Below are 20963 nucleotides of genomic sequence, written 5' to 3' on the forward strand. Positions count from 1 at the left end.
TCTCTTGCTTTACGTAACTTATTCTGCCTTTTGTAAACATTCAGTCTGCTTCTGCCATGCATTGGGATACAGGTTAGAGACATGTGGGGCACCCCCCATGCTCCTTACTCAGCTATACCTCTGCCTTTTAAGATTTCAGCAGGCATTGCCCAAACATCTTAAAGCAAATGTTAGCCACCATAAGGGCTAGCAGCTTGACTTTCAAAAACAAAAAAAGGCCACAGGTTGGCCACTGTGAGAACAGGACTCTGGACTAGATAGGCCACTGGCCAGAACCAGCAGGCTCGTCTTGTATTAAAAGGTTATATTCTGTGCCTATTGGTGACATCATATGCGCCTTTTCTTAGCTAGTGTGGAATTGTGGCATGCACACACTTCGGGGGGGGGAACCATGAGACCCCACTCCCTCATCTGGGCCACACAAGGAGCACCAGCTCAGCACATCTGTGGATCATTCAGGACTGGCGCTCCTTCTCCAGTAAAACTAGATGCAACATCAGAGATCCACAGTCGGTTAAACCACAGGGGTTAAGCTTCCTGCGCCCATTTCTCAAATTTAAATCCCCCCAGAGCCTATGAGCAGAGGCAGGGGAGGGAGAGAGAGAGAGAGAGAGAGAGAGGAGGAAGCTGAAATGAACTTGGTTGATAGGGAGGTTGTGGAGTTTAATAGCACTGTAGCATTCAGGCACGTTGTGCCGCCAAACACCAAGTTTTGCTGCAAGAGGCTCCACATCCTTTTCATTCTGAAGGGCTTGTTAAAAGGTGTGTGGTGGGGGAAGCTGACCAATCAACCACAGGGCCACATGGCAAGGATTGGGAAGCACTGGCTGTCGGAGCTGACCCTCCAGCTCCTTCATCAAGGGCCAAGGAGTTCCACCAGCTTGGGGGAGAAAGCCATCACCTTGCTCCCTTTTCAGAACTTCAGAAGCTTTGTGTTCACTTTCAGGACTCTGCATGGCAGACTTTACCTCCCTAGGGCTGTCGCCAGTTCAAGAAATCTTAAAATGATTCATGGCATGTCTTGCGCTTGATTAGTCATTCATCAATGAACAAATCCTGAAGGGTAAAGTAAAAAACGTACTGTTTTCAGATGATCTGCTCACAGCAGAGGCCAGCCAGGAAGAGTAACTCCTACCTACATGGGACATCTCTCTTCAGAGGAACTGCTGCCACCAGAGTTGTTGCAATTAATTGTATTAAACATATATTATTAAAAATCTGCTATCCAATTAGGGACATCTTTTTAACTGATGTTAAAAGGTTGTGTCTTTTTTAACTGTTTCATCTGAGCCATCAACAGACATGTGAAGGTGGAACTGATTCAGAATTCCACCTACCCACCCACCCTACATGTTTGAAATTTATGGCGAGGTGGTTTAGTGGTGCCAAGGTTTGGTGTTGTATGGGCATCTTGGGGGAGGAGGGAGGGCATGCGATCCCAGTTAAATGGGGGGTGATGGCACAACCGCCCCCAACCTAGCACCCTCTACATGTTGGTGGACTCCAGCTCCCAGCAGCCAGCCCTTCCAAGGGCCAGGGGTGATGATAGGAATTGTAATCTAACATTTGGAGGGGCACAGGCTCCCCACCCGATATAGGGAGTCAGCCACAGCTCTTTGTGGCATTAAGAGACTAACACCCAGTGGCAGCAGTGGTGGTGGCGGCAGCGAGTGCCTCTCTCCAACACCCCCCATCCCACCCCCTGATTAATCTGAGGCCTATCTGAAAGTCACACTCATCATCCTTAAAACCCTCTCTGCTAAGCCCAGCTGCTCAGTGCTGGCAGAAAGGCTCTCTGTACATGAGCAGAAGAACTCTTGGGTACTTCAGTGTTTGTTAAGCTATCCAGGGCTGACATTAAAAACTATACCTAGAGCTGACCAAATGATGTGCTCCCCACCACCCAAAATAATAAAATCGTAAGCTAGAAAAGGAAAAAATATTTTTCCTCCTTTCGACAGGCCAGGAGCCAAGAGGGTAATTAAAAACCCACTTCCAGCTTGTGCCCCACCCTTCAGCAGACACTGTCCCAAGTCAGCTCAATGGCACCACCCTGAGGCCATTTCACTTGCTGCATTTCTTCGCCCTTCTCTCACTCTCTCCACACACACACACCCCTTTCCAAAACTCCAGTCCGTGGATATATACAGGCAGAAAGAGACCTTGGACGCACATCAGTCCAGCTCTCATTATGGGTGACCTTTTAGCATATATGCAAACTGACATCTTCTCTTTTGGCAATGCACTAATTTATATGTACAGGTGCAAATTTAGAAATAATTGCCCTAATTCAAACAGAAACACAGCCCATCTTACCCTGAAGACTGTGACCTGCCATGTGCCTGCTCAGTCTGTGGTTCAAGAACTCACTGTTGATGGGGAATTTCAGCCACCAACAGCCTTCTTATGGCTCTCTGCCTTTAAATTGGACTTGGACTGGACAGCTCTGCAAATAGAGGACTCCTTCAAATAGAGGACTGTCTTCTGTAAAGCAGGGCACACAACCACCCTCTTTGCACCTGGAGAGCTGATTTGCCTGTTGCACTGTGCACATGCAGTATGAAAATGCGAATACCAGGGAGGTCTCCCTTTTGACGTGGCTGGCTCACTTGCAGGCCTCTCCCAGCAATGTAGAGGCGGCAATATATATTAAAGAAAACTGACACTCCATATACTGTCCATGAAAAACACACACAGCATGATGATGCCCAACGGCAGCCTTGGGCATGTAGGAGCGCCTTTGGCTTCCTCACGCACCTGCCCTCATCCAGCCCAACTTAAGAACAGCAGAAGCGCCTGGCAGCTGCATCCACCAAAGGGGGCCCATCTAGTCCAGCACTCTGTCCTCCCAGTGGCCAGCCAGAGGCCTCTTGTGGGAAGCCCCTGAGCAGACCCTGAGTGCAACAGCAGGGCTCTCCTCACGTGCGATTGCCAGCAACGTTCCTCTTCCAACTTTGCCATTCACCTGCCACTTCCAAGTCACACCAAGCCCCAAAAGTCTACAAGTGCCAGCTCTCTCTCCTCAAATGCACATTTTAATCATCAGACATGGGAGGAGAGGACCGTTGCTATGATGGAACTCTCAGTGGCTGGGCACTTATTTCACAGCGCAATCCTACACACATCTATTCAGGAGTCAGTCTCCTTGAGTGGAGCTATAGAGCTAGATGAGTCCCCAGAGATCATGTAGTCTAACCCCCCGCTAGTGCAGGAAACCCATCACTCCAGTGTTCCCAAGGAAGAATGGCAGCCCCAGAACACCTGCACCCTCACTGGGCCTTTTCCACAACAGACAGAAACCTCTCCATTATGCCCAGTCTTCACCATCTGAGGTTTTTCATCATGCATTTTTCAATTGCTGTTTTAAGGGATCTCCTCCTGTTTTTTAATTCTTGTTAACCTGCCTGATAATTGTAACCTGAAGAGCAATATAACAAGCTCTAAGACATTAACATCGTCCTCTCAATCAGCACAGTAAAGTGGTAGGCTGCCCCCACTTCAATGCATGCTGAACTGGGGGTGGGGAATGACCAAAGAGCCAATTCTTGCTCTCCACTCATGTCCGTCATGTGGGGAGGGGCCACAGCTGAACTGCAGAGCCCCTGCCTGGCGTGCAGAAGGTCCCAAGTTCAAACCCAGCACTTAATAGCACCTTGAAGACCAGGAGATTGGAAGCCACCTTCTGCCCAAGCACACAGAGAGCTGCTGCTGCTGCCAGTCAGAGCAGACAATACACAGCTGGATGGACATGCCACAAGGCAGCTCCCCACGTTCCACAAAGCCACAGAGGGGCAGTGACTTCAGCTCACCTCAGCCAGACGACAAGGATGCAACTGTTTGGGTCCACAAGGTTGCCAGCAGGCAGCTCAATCCACCCCCCATTTCCCCAAGGCAACGACCCCCCAGGACTCCTGGCCCTTCCTCCCCCAGCCCTGCCCACAGACAGACGGACAGCCCGAGGCCATTTTCATGAGGTAATGTTTATTCCATCCCATCTCAGAGTTCATGCAAAGATTCGCTCTGTCGCTTCTTCCTGTCTCTTTTTGCTCTGGTCTTTTTCGCTCCCTCGGTTCCTGCTCTCTCTCTCTCCATTCACAGATGGATTAAAATGAGCAGGACCAAGCAATCGCAGTGACGCAGGGGGTGGGGTGGGGACAGAAGAGTCCCTGGGGTGGAGGGTGCCCCTTACACGCCGGGGCTTCCCTTCCCACTCTGCAGAGAAAACGCAAAAGGACCCTCACACGGCCGCTGCTCCTACGGACCCCCTTGTCCATCCTCACACAACACACACACACGCGCGCGCACTCTCCCTTCTTGGGGTCCAGCTCTCTCTTGACAACCTCCTCTTCCTCCTGCTGGGCTCTGACCAGAGACCCTCCAGCTGCAGCCGGCCAGGGTTGGGGACAGCAGCAGGCGCAGGCAGCAGCAGGCGCAGGCAGCAGCAACAGGCAGCTTGAAATGGCCAAAGAGAGGGAAGGCCTTGGGCTGTCGGGACTCCACAGTGCCATCCAGCCGCCTGTCAAGTCGGGCTGTTTGCCTGAGTCCCATGAGAGGGGCCTCCCCTCTGAGCCGATGCTTTGGGAAAAAGAGAGAAAGGAAGGGGGTGAGGAGCTTGCCACGTGCAACCACCGAACAGCCCTGTCGGTGTGCCCCCCCAACACACACACACACCCTCTGCAAATCCATGCAGTGGGAGCGGCTGTAGAGAGGGGAGGAAGTCTGTGCATGCTCAGAAGTACTTCCCTGCCTTTCACTGCACCAGGGCATGTGCCAGGGCCAGTCACTGGCACTGAAAGTAGGTTTAGAGCCCAGTGCTGCTGCCAGCTGGCCCACAAATTAAGCACCACTGAAGAGAGAGAAAGAATTTCTGAAGGGGACTCGAAGGAGATGGGGGGCACTGCACTTTCCACTGGGGCCTGACTCCAGTCCTGAACAGGGTAACTGAATTGGGGGGGGGGATACAGTTAGAGACAGACGATCCTGGGCTGAGGAAGAAGTCACCGTCTGTTTGCCAACACGCCTGGGGCAACTTGTAAGCAAAGGGGAGTGCTGGAGCTCAAAGGCCCCTGGAAATCAATTTTTTCTGATCTGGAAGCTCTTCATGCCACCCCTTTAAAAAATATTTACTTTCAAAAACAAGATCACCCTCACAAACAACCACCAAAGTTTTCCCTTCTAACATCATTCCAATGAATATTCCCATAGTGAGTAACTGGATAGGTGCACCTTGTCTGTTGAATGGTCCATTTTGGCAGTCTCCCTTCAAACAGTTGTTCCTTAATGGCTGGGTTTCCAGTCCCTCCCACCCAGTACTGAATACAAGGAGTTCCCTAACCCAGGTGTCTGGGGGGGTTAGCTGTGGTTACTCATGGGGGGGAGTGGGGAAGAGGGAAAATGCACTCTGCATATGGCCTGTAGCTCAATGACAAAGAATATACGAGGCTTGCAGAAGGTCCCAGGTCCCTCTTGTTAAAAAGATCTTGGGTGGAAGGGTGGCAAAGCACTGCTCCTCCCTGCCCAAGGCCCTGGGGAGGTGCTGCCTGCCAGAGTATTCAACAGGAGATGTATCTATGGGGGGGATTCTGTTTGCTTTGCATTGACAACCACATCTATCAAATTCACACTTTCCAAAATGCTATGAGAACCAAAACACAGTTATTCTTCAAAAGTCACACTTCAGTTCTGCAGCCAAACAAGGTTTACAAAAATGCATATATTAGGGGAAATTGTGCATAAAAATGAACATATTAGTGAAAATAACATACAGTGAATTATATTAGAAGAAATTGCTTTGAAAAACGTTTACAGCAGTTAAAACTGCATACAAAAATGTGTTTCTTTTGTTTTTATTATACTGTGATTAAGAAATCTGATTTGTTTAATTTATTATGTTTTAAAATAAGCTTGTTTTAACATGTTTGTTTTTCCTTTAAACGTAGGGAATATTCTGTTTAGTCTACTACGTGTGTTATGTGTTTTTTCTGGTATTTCTTGTACTTAGTTTTATATGCAATGTTTATATTATGTGGATACTAAAGAGGATGTTTTGTTCAGTTAACTGTATTTTATTGTTTTTTTTTAGTTGTTGCTTTAAGATGTTTGGACTTGTACACCGCTTAAGAGTTTTATTTAAATATAAGCAGCATATAAATGGACTAAATAAATAAACAGAAGAAATTTGCACTAAAACTATAAGGGATTTTCAGAAGAATTTTTTTTTTTAAGTCACAAATTGCTGCAGAACCAAATTCAAAATTGGGAAACTGAGAGAACCAAAATGGGCAGATCTCCCCATCCCCAAAACAGTCTGTTCTGACTTAGTATACGGAACAAGAAGCTGCCTCATCCCGAGTCAGGCCATCGTCTATCAAGCTCAGTGTAACCTGCACTGACTGGCAGGGAGAAAAGGGCCCTCCCCCCGCCCTGCCTGGAGATGCCATTGGGGACTGAACTCGGCACCTTCAACATGCACAGCAGGCACTCTGCCACCGAGATACGGCCCCAGCTTTGCGCTTGTTATTTCTTTAGTGCAGACAATTCCACTCAAACCCTTGAGCAAACTCCCAGGGCTCCTCACACGCTCTCTGAAGCACATGCTTAACGGTTAGCGCTCTGAGTCTTAACAGACCCGAGGCTCAGCACTAAGAGCTAGCTTGTGGGCCTGCCCCCCTTCCCCCATCCACTGGTGAGCCCCAGCACTTAGTTGTTGGAATATATGTGGTTCAACTCCAACTTGTGGTTGAGGCTGCATGGGGTTAAAAAGGGTAGCTACAGAGGAGACCTCCTGATTGCTAGGCTAATACCTATCCTTTGATCTCCTGCTGTCTCTCCCTTCCTGCTAGACTGATATGCAGAGGATGTTGACCACATCTCCTTCTTCTTTCTCTTGAGAGGGAGAGCAGGCATATTCTCTTTGTATCTCCCTCTCCTCCAAGCATGAGGGCAAACACTAGGCTCAGTGTTTGCATCTCCAACTCAGCTAGATGTAGAACTCTTTCCTATCAAGTATGTACTTCCAGAATAAAGTAGTTATTTCTTATTTTAAAGCTTAAAGGCTCTGTCTGACTAATTTGCAGGGAAGGTAGAATCTTTAGCAAGGATTCAAACACACAAAGGCTCACTCAGCCTCTCCATTCCCAATTTCGCCACTCTGCGACATTAGTTGCCCTTTCACATACCTAGCTGGTGCCTCCCTTTGGCTTCCGCCCGCTCCTTCGCATCAAAATACCAGACTGTGATGGCATACCTGCAGGAAACAGAAGCACAGACAAGTTGGCTGGGTGGGTGTGCAGGTAGATTTGACTGAAGGATGGAGAAATGATGGTGACAATTTTGGCCATGAACAAATGAATACGGTAGCAGAAAAAATCAGGTGGGCTTCTTCTTTAAGACAAATGGAGAAGGAGAGAGATGAGGCATTAATTCAGGCTCAAATAGCTCATAAGAAGTTGAAAAAAGAAAAGGATGAATGTACCAGGGCAAAATTAACTGCTGAACACCTGGTGGTTAGAGCACAAGAACAACGGTTGAATGTTAGCCATGATGAGTGCAAAGCTCTCGCTCTTCCTAACCCGGTGCTAAATAATTCGTAGATGACCCAGAATCAGGTTGTCTACGAATGATTTAGCACCGGGTTTTAGCTGACTTTCAATAGATCGCAGCGAGGAACCTGCTCTGCTACGCACGAAACCGTGACCCAGAATCAGGTCGTCTGCAAATGATTTAGCACCGGGTTCCCCACGAACATGCGGTGTGCTTCATGGGACAGGAGGGTGGCAAATTCACACATTCATGTTCCCAAGAGCACGTGTCGTAACAGGCTTCAGGCAGAAGTCTCTCCCAGCCGCCCTGGGGACTGACCCCGGGACCTTCACACACGAAGTAGGTGCTCTGCCACTGAGCTCCAGCCCTCCCCTTGCCAGGTGCCACTCAGCAGTGGATCATGTGCCCCATGCAAAGAGGCGGGTGCAATCTCCACTTCCCACCTCAGGCACCAACATGCAAATGGGAAAGCCACCAAGCCCCAAACACGACAGAGCCAGACACACTGCGCCCGTCCCAGAGCCTGCAAGCGCTGCAAAAAGGCAGCAGCACTTATTTCCTAGAAGGAGGGATGCCAGATCTCAGGCCATCAGAGAAAAAGAATCTTCCCCCAAATCCTAGACACACGGTGGTGGCGAGATTGTGGCTCCTCTGCAAAAGAGGAAGGCCACTCTGTGCACGCTCGTTAGTCATGCATTGCAAAGCAGAGCCTCATCACTCTGGATGAGGATGCTACACTCCGACAACTCAAGCCTCAAAGCCCCACTGAAGTGCCAAAGCAGCCTGGGCTGCTGTCAGACTCAGGTCGATGCAGGGGCAGGAGCTCCATCCTGATTAGGAATGAAAAGAGAAACCATTTCCCCTAATCCCGGCTAAGAGTACTCAGTGGTGAACAGAAAGGCACTCTGCACATCCTCAGGGGCACTACTTCACAGGCCTCAGCTTTGGCTTCTACTAAAAGCCCCGCAATCTTCCCAGAGTCAGAGATACATACGCCTGTGTTGTGACCCCGACCCACATAGTGGCCCCCCACACCCCCTTACCTTGTGGCATAGGCTGGTTTCACTTCATGCGGGTTGCGCCGGTCAGACCAGAAGATGAGCAGCCGGTCAAAAATCGGTTCAATGCTTGCAACGACCGGCCGGCCCTCTGGGTAGATCTGCAGGATGCCGCCGTGAATCTGGTAGAGACAGGGAGGCAGAAAAATGCCCATTGGCAGACTGACCTTGAACGGTTCCCTCCTGATGTGCTGCCCCCCAAGCCATTCGTCAGCTACTCCGCAGGTCCACTGGCCTCCTACCTCCCCTTAAAAGGAGAATCCCTAGGGACAGCAGTGGCAAGGGGTCATGAGAGAGGCCAACCGAGGCGCTCGGGGGGCATGAGAATAAGGGGGTGGCCCTTCACTGGGTCCAAAAGGGGGTCCATCTGGTGCACAAAAGGGCAGCTGCTGCAGCTCCAGGGCTGGGGACAGCATTGCTGGGAAAGGAAGTCAGGGCAACGTCTTGGCAAAGGGCCGAGGCCCTGGCCACACTGGGGTGCAGGCTGGGAGCGGGACGGTGCCCTCGACAGCAGTTTGGATTTGGAACTGGGAGGTCTAGACGACAGGTGGGCCACCTGTGGCCCTCTGGATGTTATTCAGAATATCAAGAGCCCTGAAGCTGGATCAGGCCAAAAGGGGCGCATCTAGTCCAGCGCACTGATCTCACAGTGGCTAGCCAGATGCTCCAAAGGGAAGCCATCACGGCCTCTTGTGGGAGCAGAGCCCACAGATCAACCCTGTGCTGTGTGAGTAACTCCTCTCTTTTTGTCTGTGCTGAATCTTCCAGCATTCAGCTTCGTTGGATGTGTCCCAGTTCTAGGGCTAGCAGAAAGAAACGCTTCTCTCTGGGCACATTCTCCATGCCGGCATCATTTTATGCCCCTCCTTATTGGCCTTTTCTCTAAACCAAAAAGCCCCCAAATCTTGTAAACTTTTCTCTGTAGGGGAGTCGCTCTATCCCCTTGATCATTTCCGGAACCTTTTCAGCTCTACAATATCCTTTTGGAGGTGAGGCAGCCAGAACTGCATGCAGTATTCCAAGTGTGGCCGCACCAAAGATTTATGCAACGGCATTATGATATTGGCAGTTTTATTTTCAATTCCTTTCCTTACGATCCCTAGAATTATTGGACTCCAGCTCACATCAGCCCCAGCCAGCACGACCAGTGAACAGGGAAGGTCTCCAGCAACATCTGGAGGGCCACAGGTGCCCCCTCCCACAGTGCCTTTCTTCACCCAGCCCCCAAACCCAGAAAGCTCCCCACGGTGGCCCTAGGCAGCTCTCTGCTCCTCACCCTGAATCGACCCACATTCAGGTCAGGAAGGGACCAGAAGGCCATTCACTGCAATGAAAGGTTAGATGCAAGAGAGCTGCCATCCGACTGTGGGAGTGGGAGCTGTCTCCCAGCCCCCTCACAGGGCTGCTGCAAGGATCAAGTGAGAATTCAAAAACTAAACATGATGGGGAAAATACTCCCCTCGTGCAAACTTTAGCACCAGGTCTTCCCCTTCCAAATGTATGCTACTGTTCAGGGGTCATCCCAGCTCAATTCATAGCAAGGCAGGTCTTGGCTTGAAGGAAAAGAACCCAATTGTGAAACAGATGGGGAGGAAATTCAGGAAAGGAAAAGGAAAAGCAGAACTGACTTGCAAAATTCCCTGCGCAAAATGAGGTGAGCTTTTATTCAGGATAGCTAAAATGGAACCTCCAGATTGAGAGGCAGTCTACCACATAAATACCAATTTAAGGGGGAATAACTGGGTTAACAACAGTGGAAGAGGGTTATTGCCTTTAAGTTGAACTTGGGGGCTTCCCTGAAGTATCCGCCTGGACACTGTGGAAATCACCATGCTGGATCAGATGGCTCTTTGGTGTGATCTACCAGCCAGGCTCTCTCTGCCTGTCTGTCTGTCTGTGTCTTGCAGCACCAGAACAGAACCAGAAGCTCGGTGGATTGGGCCCACTCTCTCCTGAGGGATTCTCCTTGTACAGGCTCTCCACTAAGCTTCCAGAGGGGAAAAAAGCCAGGAGTCTCAGCTCAAAGATCCAACAGCCAGGAGAACTGCTGGGACTCATGCACATCAACATGTCCTACCCCAAAGCCCTGTACTAGCTTCTCGAAATTAGTCAATGTTGGGGGGTAAGGCACTCTGCGTATGCTCAGACACACTTTTATTGGCACTTCTCACACCCCAGGATTGAGCCTCGCACTTGTCACCTGCAGCCCCTCTTCTGCAAGTTAAGCACAGCACCCCGGAGTCTAGGCCCCGGGGACCCCCAAGGACCCACACTGCACAGTTGACCAACTAAGCACAGGAGTCTTGGCAGAATCTTGCATGCTGGAAGAGACGGTGGAGGGAATGGGGTGTCTACATATGATAGGGGAAGAAACGCCTGCCATGCAAGAGATCATGGGGAGGAGTGACAGGTGCAGAGGACCCCCTCCCTCCCTGCACCCCAACCTCCCACCCCTCCCCCACCACCTACCTTACTATCCCACTGCCGGTTTAGGTAATATATGCACGTGACGCATCGCCCATCTCCGTGAGGGTTGTCCACATGCCGCACGTAACCCATGCCGTTGCCAGGGTAACATGCCACCATGGCCTGGAGGGGAGGGGGATGAGAGAGGAGGGAGGGTTCATTGCCAGGGAAAGGACCAAATAGCCGGCAGAACAGCCGACCCCTCCCCTGCTCCACGCCACCCTGAATGGCAGGCTTGTCAGGAGCTACGCTCCCGCTCACCTATGGAAAGGGGAGGCTCTCCTCCAGGCGACCAGGCAGCAAAAAGCCTATTCAAATGGCTGCACCTTAATTTTCCCTTGAGAGGAACCATAAATGGCTGAGAGACAGACATGGGGAGACGGATGAAAAGCTTTCATGGACGTAATTTACAAGGCTGCCATCACGGGCCTATTGCCCCTGCTGAGAAGCCCCTCAGTGGACGGAGGGGGGGGAAACAGCAGAGTCGGCCGGTCTGTAGCTTTTCCAGGGGAACAGCAGCAGCATGCATCAGAGCAGCGAGCAGGGAGAGAAGAGAAAGAGGTGGACCAGACCAAGAGAGGAATGCGGAGAGGAAACGTCAGGCACTGAATGGCTGAAACAAACTCAGTTGGGGCTTTACACAGACAGCCGGTACAAAGTGGTGCCAGGAAGCCACTTGGCAGGTGCGTGAGGACCCTAATGCCCTTTGACAGCCAACCGGAGGAGGTTTGTGTTATCGGGCAACATCTAAACAGCGAATAAAAATAAAGTAAAAATAAAGCCTTTTGCCTTCCCGTGCCCCAGAGGCACATCCTCACCCTGAAGGCAGGCGTTGAGGGTCAGCTTTCGGGGTCAGGAGCATTCAGTTCAGACCCCCCAAACTCAGCAGGCCGTGAGAAAGCCATGTAGTTCTGACCCAATGAGCCAGCAAAGGCCTCTGCCCTGTGGGAACTCCCTCCCCCCTCCCCCCACCTCCAACGTTTCAAGCGCCACCATACGCAGAGCCCTGCGGAGCTGTCCTGAAAAAGAAAACAACCCAAACACCTTTCATTCCATTCCAAGACATGCAAAGGCCTTTTTGTGGGTTCTCAGTGCAGAGCAGCTGGGATTCTGCATATGTTCAGAGGCACCCCTCCACTGTTAAAATGGAGAACAGTGAAAAACGCTAGGAGCTAGGAGCAACGTCAAACCTCAAAGCCAGAGAGGAATTTGGGGGAGGGGGCGGTGTTTGAGAAATGAAGCATGAGGCCCTGAAGAGGTTGGGGAATTGTGAATGGGTCTTTAATGTGCTGCAGAGAAGGGTTAACACATGTGGGGGAGGGAGAGAGAAGAGAGCACCATTGCAATGAGGGAGGGGGCAGGCAGAGGGCCAAGCCAATGCCATCATCTCTGTTCCCTCCCCAACTAAACATTTTTAAGTGGAAAAGGGTGGCAAGGAATCCATGCACTGAAATTCCACCAGGTTCTACTCTCTCTCTGCCAGAAACACAGCAGCCAATCACCGGCGGTGGGGGGGTAGGAGGGAAGGAGGGAAGAAAAGCTGTCACACACACCCAGGGCAAAGGCTGGTGCGTCCTGTTCCCTCCGTTCCTGGGAGCACCAAGGACATCCTGTCCCCGTGACGCAGGATCCGCTCACTGACCAAACTGGGTCGTAAGACCACGTGGCGTGTTCCCTGCAGGGTCAGCCGAGGACAAGAGCAGCAATGAGCAGAACCCCGCACACACACTGCACTCTTCAATTAGAGGGCTCAAGATAATGAAAGGAAGGCGCAATTCGGCTCTGCCAGCTGGCAGGAGACACATTCGCCTCCTCATTTGCAGGCGGGGGGTGCAGCCTGTCCACCTCCAGGGGTTGTGCCAGGACACTGAGGGGGCCACGGGTGATGCTGGGCAGAGGGAGCTTGCCAGGGTGCCACAAGTCTGTGCTTCCCCTCCCTACCACTGTCAAATGGTGACATCGTCCCTGTAAGGAAAGGGGGGGGGAGCCACTAAGTCCTGGATTCTCAGCCCCTAACCCCACTGTGCTGCTCTGACCGGCTCTGCTGTCAAGAGTAGGACCCAGGAGTCCTGTGCGCCACCTTCTATGGCCTGAGGCCCCTCCCCTTGCAGGGTTGGGCCACTCCAGCCCAACCCTAACCCTGCACCAGATGCAGGAGTTCTAGGGCACTTGCATGGGAGAAGGGCCTCTGAGAAACTCTGGCAGGCAGGTGAGGAGGGTGTTGATGCAGCTGAGCCTCACGGAAGAAGGGGAGGGTGCGTCAAGCCACACAGAGAGGCCTGTGGCATTTGTTACAGCATCAGCATAAACAGACCCTTCACCAGAGGGCATGAAGAGGACAGCACGGAGGCTCTACAACCCCAAGTTTGCCAGCCTTCCGCACACCACAAGACTTCCCCCCCAAAAGAAGCTAACTTAGCAGTCCAAGCAACAGCCCAGCCAGCATGAGTTCCCCATTCAGTTTCACATGATCTGGTGGATTAAGGCAAGAGGGGATTTCAGTGCAATGTTGCCTAAAGTCCCCAAGGCATGACATCCCTGCCATCTCACAGCATGGAAGAAACCCAGGAGTCCTGAGACCACCCTGTCTGGCAGCAGGAGCCACAGGAAAGCCACCACCCACCTGCTGCCTCCCCCCCCCCAAGAACCCCAGAGAGCAGCTCTTGGACCACATGCATCCTTCCCTGTTGCTGTCTCCCCCCCACTGAAGAAAAAAAAAACAATTATGCAACAGAAGTAGTCGCTTGGGAAGTCCCTCCCGAAAGCAGGGACCAGGAGCCACAGCTAGGAGGGCCGTCCAACAACAACTGAAGGCCCACAAGGTGCCCCATCCCTCCCAAGAAGGAGGAGGCCTTGCAGCAAGAGTCAAAGGCAGCGGCGTCTTCCTGGAAAATGCAGATCGCTTTCTCTACTGGGAAGGGAGGCGCAAAGAGCCAGTCTCCTGGCCTGCTCCGACAGGCAGATCCTGCCTCCGGTCCCAGCCCCCAAACCCCAACCAGCCACACTACCACTGGAAGCCAAAGAGGGAAAGAGCCTCCACGGCAGCTGAGGTGCTTGTCAGGCAAACCTACTTTAATCAGCATTTTTGCACAGAAAAAACACACTCTCAGAAGCAAGGATCAACTGGAAACCTTAACAGCTTGACAAGGAAGCAACCCAGAGTGGCCAGCCTTGGTAAAAATATATATATATTCCTGCCTGTCCCCCACCCAAAAGCCACAGAGTCAACACGGGCAGCTCTTGACAGCGATCTGTGTGGCAAGTGCTGGCTCCACTCCAGAGCCAGCTGCAGTTAGGGCTTGGCTCCCCACAGCTCAGCCCCAGAGCCTACTTGAAAGAGCAGGGCTTGACAAGGGAACAAATAAAGTGTCTGCACAAAGTCCCTTTGCTTTGGACGTAACAACCACAACAAGCCCCTGTGCATATCTAGGGTGAGCAAGAACAGCCCGCAGGGTTAGGGGCTCAGAACACCAGCAGCAAAGTGAGGCAGCTAGCGCCTTGGCTTGGCAGGAACAGGGTTCAAGGGCCGTCTTCACCCCAGAGCCAGCCGCTTCTTGAGGAAAGAAGGGTCACATTTTTGAACTATCTGGGCTGCTAGCCGATACACAGGCTTGCATACTGGCGTGGATGTAAGTGAAAACCACATTCCGGGGTCAAAGAGCCTTGGCACAAAAAGGAAACCGTCACCACAGGAAACAGCGGGACGGAGAGGGACTTGCCGGGGTGTTGCCTGGACAACGACAGCAAGACCCGAAACACTTATGGGTACTTCCTTGTGTGAACAGGCAGGGGGGAGGGGGAGGCCGAGCGACAGTCCCAGCTGAGGGCTCCGTCCCCCCCCCGCCGCGAGGGTGGCCCATCTGCGGCTACTGAATTTACAAGCTGACACTGCACTCTGTAGATGCTCCAATGCACACACATCTCAGTGATAAGCCCTGGAGTCCAGCCAGGCCTGATGAATCCCACAAGGGTCTTACCTACCCCACTGCAAAACATCTCCAAGCCCCTCATGTTATGGGGTTCCAGCATTTGCCAAAGAAGCAGTCAAGGTGCAGAAAGAGAAAAGGATTCCCCCCCCCCAACCAGAAATTCTGATTATGTAAGGAAAAAGGGACTGGCAGAAGTTCAAGACTATGGTCACAGGAACAGCTGCCTCTCCCTACTAGCTAGTCAGACAAAAGTTCTTCACAGAAATCAGAGATACCACATCACAAGAGAGTCTAGGAAATCCCCCCCTTTACTGAACTAGGAGCCTTAACCCCTTCCCCCAGTTCTAGTCACAAGTGAGGGTGGGTTGCAGTTTTGCAGCTGACAGAAATGCACCTTGCACATGCTCAGAGAGACTCTCTTCTTCAGCATAATTCAGGCTGCTGCTTGGCATTCCCCAATAAATTTAGCAGGCTCCTTCCCAAAGACAGCCAAGGCGCAAAGCAGAGGGACGAAGACTCCGCAATATCTTTACCCTCATTATGCAACAAATCCTGTTCTCATCTGGCCCACACAGGAAAGACCCCACAGTGAGTCAGGAAAAGGAATCCGCCTCCCACCCAGAATAAATTAGCACTACCCCTCTGAGATGCAGCAACGGCTGTTATATAAGGATGCCTCTGAAATGCAACACTCTTCAGGGTGGGAGCCAAGAGAGTGCTCTCCTCCTCCCCTACCCCAGGCCACAAAGCAGCTCTGGTCTTAAGAGGACAGAGGCCTCCCCAACGGTGACACATCCCTGTTGCTGGTCTAGAGGTCATCAGATTTCAGGAGCTGCAGGGCATTTTCCCAAGGTGGTATTTCTCTTGCTGAGAAAGTTGGAGAGGGAGGAGAGAAATGAAAGACGTCTGGAAGTTCCTGGTCCCCAAAGCCACATTTAAGGCGCTTCCCAGAGCAGAAAACACCTAGATTTCCCCAGCCCCAACATACGCACCCAAATGGGCAAAAGGCATGTGCTTGTGAATTTAGGAATAGGGGCACAGCATGATCCGAGAGTGAAGGTAAAGGGGCGGAGGAAATACTGAAGAAAGGCAGTCTCTCCTCTGCTCCCTTCCACAGCTGCCTGCGCCTGCACACAAGGACGGGTCCCACCCGCACAAGCTGGTGGGACCAAGAGGAGCAGGTGCTTCGTGGGAAGCTGCCTTGCCCGAGTCAGACCAACAGCCCCTCTGACTTGGCATCATCCAGCTCGACTGGCAGGGGCTCTGTCGGGTCTTTTCCCCCAGCCCTCCCTGGAGATGCCGGTGGGGACTGAACTTCTGCAACCAGGCAGACGCTCCGCCAGAGCTACAGCCCCTGCAGAAAGCATACAGACAGCACAGGCAGGCCAGAGGGAAAGCAGACCATCCTTCTCACCCACCCCAGCTTGGACTGGCCTCTTTGAGGACTAGAACACAAGACTTTGTCTTTGTGCCAAACTAGGATTCCCTGCTTCGACCCACCCCATGGCTCAGGTGGGACATTGGAAAGTTAGGCCCGTTCACCGAGAAGAGCCATCCCATAATCCTAGGCAGGAAAGGGCACCCTCCACTCGCTCAGTAGAGAGGAAAATGGCAACAGATACCTTTAGTGTTAGTGGTCCCACACATGTATCAGGGCACACTCTAGACCTTGTTTTTGCTACTGAGCATGGGGAAAGTGATCTGGATGTGGGGAGTTTTACAACACTCCCTTTGTCATGGACAGACCACTGCTTGCTGAAGTTTAGACTTTCAGTAACCTCTTCCCTCTGCAAGGGTGGGGGACCTATTAAAATGGTCCGCCCCCGGAGACTAATGGATCCTGAAGGTTTTCAAAGGGCTCTGGGGGATTTTCCGGCTGATAGGACTGGCGCTCCTGCTGAAGCCCTGGTCGCTCTGTGGAATACGGAGATGACCCCGGGCTGTAAACACGATCGCTCCTGCACACCCTCTCCTGTGTAGAGCTTATACAGCTCCATGGTATACTCCGGAGCTGAGAGCGATGAAGCAAGATAGGAGGCGGCTTGAGCGGAAATGGAGACGAACTCCCGACGGATACAATTATGCGCTGGTTAGTGCTTCGACTAAGCTCTATGTAGGAGCAGTGAAGGCAGCTAAAAAACATCATTTTGCTGCCACTATTAAATCATCTCTTTGCCGCCCAGCGGAGCTCTTTCGAGTTGTCCGGGGGCTTCTCCATTCAAACCCTCCGGACTCGGGGGAATCATCGGAGGCCCGCTGTAATCAGTTTGCTGATCACTTCCAGAATAAGATCTCATGTATCCGCCGGGACCTAGACTCTCAAGTTATAGCAGTAAATCCTAGTGAGATGTCCGGAGCACAGTCTTGTCCTGTTTTGTTGGATGAGCTTCAGTTGGTTCAACTCGAGGATGTGGACAAGGTGCTTGGACAGGTACGTGCAACCACTTCGGTACTGGATCCTTGCCCCTCCTGGCTGATAAAAACTAGCAGGAATGGAACAGGTAGCTGGGCCAAGGAAGTGATAAATGCCTCTTTACGAGAGGGAGTGGTCCCAGGCTGTCTGAAAGAGGCAGTGGTGAGACCACTCCTGAAAAAGCCTTCCTTGGACCCAGACAATTTTAACAGCTACAGGCCAGTGGCAAATGTTCCATTCCTGGGCAAGGTCTTGGAACGGGTGGTTGCTGGCCAGCTCCAGGCGCTATTGGATGAAACTGATTATCTAGATCCATTTCAATCGGGTTTTAGGCCCGGTTTTGGCACCGAGACAGCCTTGGTCGCCCTGTACGATGACCTATGTCGGGAAAGAGACAGAGGGAGTGTAACTCTGTTGATTCTCCTTGATCTCTCAGCGGCTTTTGATACCATCGGCCATGGTATCCTTCTGGAGAGGCTCGCGGAGTTGGGAGTTGGAGGTACTGCTTGGCAGTGGTTCCACTCCTACTTGGCGGGTCGTCTCCAGAAGGTAGTGCTTGGGGAACATTGCTCGACACCGCGGGCTCTCCAATATGGGGTCCCGCAGGGGTCAGTTTTGTCCCCCCTGCTTTTTAATATCTACATGAAGCCGTTGGGAGAGGTCATCAGGAGTTTTGGAGTGCGTTATCATCAGTATGCTGATGACACGCAGCTCTACTTCTCCTTTTCATCTTCTTCAGGTGAGGCTGTCGATTTGCTGAACCGTTGCCTGGCCGCGACAATGGACTGGATGAGAGTTAACAAACTGAAGCTCAATCCAGACAAAACTGAGATGCTGTTGGTGGACGGGTTCTCTGATCGGATGGTGGATATATACCCTGTCCTGGACGGGGTTACACTCCCCCTAAAGGAGCGGGTTCGTAGTCTGGGAGTCTTTTTAGACTCTTCCCTCTCACTTGAGGCTCAAGTAGCCTCGGTGGTTAGGAATGCGTTTTACCAACTTCGGTTGGTAGCCCAGCTACGTCCCTATTTGAGTAAAGAGGACCTTACATCAGTGGTACATGCTCTGGTAACCTCACGTTTGGATAACCTCACGTTTGGATTACTGTAATGCACTTTACGTAGGGCTACCTTTGAAGACAGTTCGGAAGCTACTAGTGCAAAATGCGGCGGCCAGATTGCTGACAAGGACCAAGCGGTCCGAGCATATAACACCTGTTCTGGCCAGCTTGCACTGGTTGCCAATATGTTTCCGGGCTAGATTCAAAGTGTTGGTATTAACCTATAAAGCCTTACACGGTGCGGGACCACGATACCTTGTGGAACGCCTCTTCCGATATGAACCGGCCCGTGCACTACTACGTTCTGCTACGAAGGCCCTCCTCGGGGTTCCAACTCACAGGGAGGCCCGGAGGGTGATGACAAGATCTAGGGCCTTCTCAGTGGTGGCCCCCGAACTATGGAACAGTCTCCCCGAGGAAGTACGCCTGGCGCCGACTCTGCTCTCCTTCCGGCGCCAGGTCAAAACCTTCCTATTCTCTGAAGCATTTTAAGTTACACTGATTTAATTTTAAAAATGTTTATTGTATTGGATTGTTGATTGTATTTTAGTATTATTTTGTTATTCATTGTATTTTTATGCTATTTTATGTCCACCGCCCAGAGAGCTATTGCTAGTCGGGCGGTATATAAATTTAATAAATAAATATAAATAAATAAATAAAATTTCCCTATTTATTTGAGCTTCCTGTGTTGAAGGACCAAGTCTGGCCCCCAAAAGCAGCCCAGCTCACTGCAGACCCATCCAGCTTGCTGGAAACTCACCTTGGTCCTGCCGTTGATGTCGTAGCCCCCCAGCTTCCCGGCACACTGCAAAATGAGCTCATCTACACGTGCCATGAGAGTGCCAATGGCTTGGCAGCCTGGCTCTCGCCCCTCCACCCAAGCAATCTGGTCTCCCCGAATGCTGCAGGAGGGAACCGTCCTCTGGCTCACCAGCTGCCCATCGCGGAACTTGCCGCTGCGGTTGAGGGCCTCCACCTCCACCAAGATTTGGGTGCCCAGAGCCTCCCCGAGGAACGAGTCCTTGACACAGATCCCATAGAAGTCCATACAAGGTACCACGTAGGCCAGCGCCAGCCGGCTGGTGGGCACACGCCGACTCCCCGGCTCTGCTCGGTGGCGCTTGGTGGTTCCTTCCTCCTCCGCTTCGCCCTGTTCTGGCCTCCGACGCTTTGGCTCCCGATGCCCAGTCAGCGCCAGCAGCAGGAGGCCCCCGACCGCAGCCCCTTCGCTCTCCAGGGAGCAGGAGCCTCTGCCCTGGCTGTCCCGGCCCATGCTTTGGCAGGAAAAGCCTACAGAGCCCGTGGGGCAGGAATCCTCCATGGCAGGTCCCTGGGGCACCTGGCGGGGGCCATCGCCATGTCGCAGCCGGGTCTCACGCTGGCCAGGTGGGGGGGCAGCCGGGGGGTGGTCACGGAGCGGCGGCTCCACCTCGGAAAGCCATCGTGCCCTGAAGCCCTGGGGGAGGGGTCAGCCCCCTTGCCTGGGAAAAGAGGAAGGAAGGCGGGGTCAGGAAGGGTCAGTCCCCGAGGATGTCACGCAGAACGCCCAGCCTGGCCTTTGGGGCTGCGGAGAGAGAAAAGAGAAGGGGCGCCCGGGAGGGAGGACCCGCGCCCCGGGCCAGCCCAAAGGCCACGGAAATGGCCGGGAAACGAAGGCAATGGACTACGCTTCCACCCCCCCGAAGGGCCCGGCGAAGGGAGTCCCACCAGCCCTTCTCCTCCCGAGGCGGCGGCTGCTCCGGCCCTTCCCGGCTCTTTCTCGGGGAGTTTCCTAAGTTGGCCTTGAAGAGCGGCGGCGACGCTTCCCCCTCCCACCACTCCAGCGGGGCTTGCCGAGCGCGCGCCCTCCCCGGCAGAAGCCAGCTGGGGAGGAGGGAAGGAAGCTTTCCCAGGCCCCTCCCGCCCAAGAGCAGGGAAGCCTTTCCCAAACCGTACCTACGCGAACCCGCGGGGAGACTTGGGCGGCGGAGGGGATCCTCAGCCCAGCATAGCCGACGCAGACCCCGGCTCGCTAATCTGCCGCCGCGCGGTTAGGGAGGAGAGGCCAAGGGGCTAGTCCTCAGTGCCGCCCCAAGGAGGAGAGGGGTCGAGAGCGACCACGGCATGCGTAGTCCTCCCCTTCAACACCGACCTCCCCGCCGCGCAGCTCGACTCACCCAGGAGGAGGAGGAAGAGGCGGCGCTCCGCCGGCCGGCGCTGCTCTGCCTCCAGCTTTTGTTCCGCGGCGAGCCCGGTCCCGGCTGGGGGAGGAGCCCAGCACCGCCGGCCCTTCCCTCGTTTGCGCCGTGCTCGCCGAAAAGGCTCGGTTCGGGAGCCGGAGCCTGAGAGGGGGCGGGGCGGAGGGGACGAAGGGCGTGGTGCCTCTGACCATGAGCAGAGCAGAGCCAGAGGAGCAGCTAGGGGCCAGTTTGAATCTCACGGCGACAGCAGCCGGTGAGGCAGGCCAGGCCGAGAAATAGTCGCCGGGGGGTTTCGGGGCCGGGAGATCTGAA

At 52.9% G+C, this 20963-nt stretch overlaps 1 protein-coding gene across 5 annotated transcripts; it reads right to left on the reverse strand.

Moving 5' to 3' along the window:
• Window positions 1-3961: 3961 nt before the first annotated feature.
• On the reverse strand, window positions 3962-20789 carry EGLN2 (egl-9 family hypoxia inducible factor 2). Of its 5 annotated transcripts, none has more exons than XM_061596382.1 (6): window positions 20628-20789; window positions 19232-19952; window positions 11070-11189; window positions 8586-8722; window positions 7179-7246; window positions 3962-4575 (listed from the first exon to the last, which is right to left on the reverse strand). In XM_061596382.1, exons 2-6 carry the CDS (start codon window positions 19790-19792, stop codon window positions 4520-4522), a joined length of 942 nt encoding a protein of 313 aa, XP_061452366.1. In that variant the 5' UTR covers window positions 19793-19952; window positions 20628-20789; the 3' UTR covers window positions 3962-4519. The 5 variants fall into 5 exon arrangements, with proteins under 5 accessions (XP_061452366.1, XP_061452369.1, XP_061452365.1 ...); XM_061596385.1 differs by lacking the exon at window positions 20628-20789 and adding an exon at window positions 20407-20621 and having other exon boundaries at window positions 19403-19952; XM_061596381.1 differs by lacking the exon at window positions 20628-20789 and adding an exon at window positions 20407-20621.
• Window positions 20790-20963: the final 174 nt, after the last annotated feature.

The sequence above is a fragment of the Rhineura floridana genome, chromosome 15 (genome assembly GCF_030035675.1).
Source record: "Rhineura floridana isolate rRhiFlo1 chromosome 15, rRhiFlo1.hap2, whole genome shotgun sequence".
In the NCBI taxonomy this organism is placed as follows: Eukaryota; Metazoa; Chordata; class Lepidosauria; order Squamata; family Rhineuridae; genus Rhineura; species Rhineura floridana.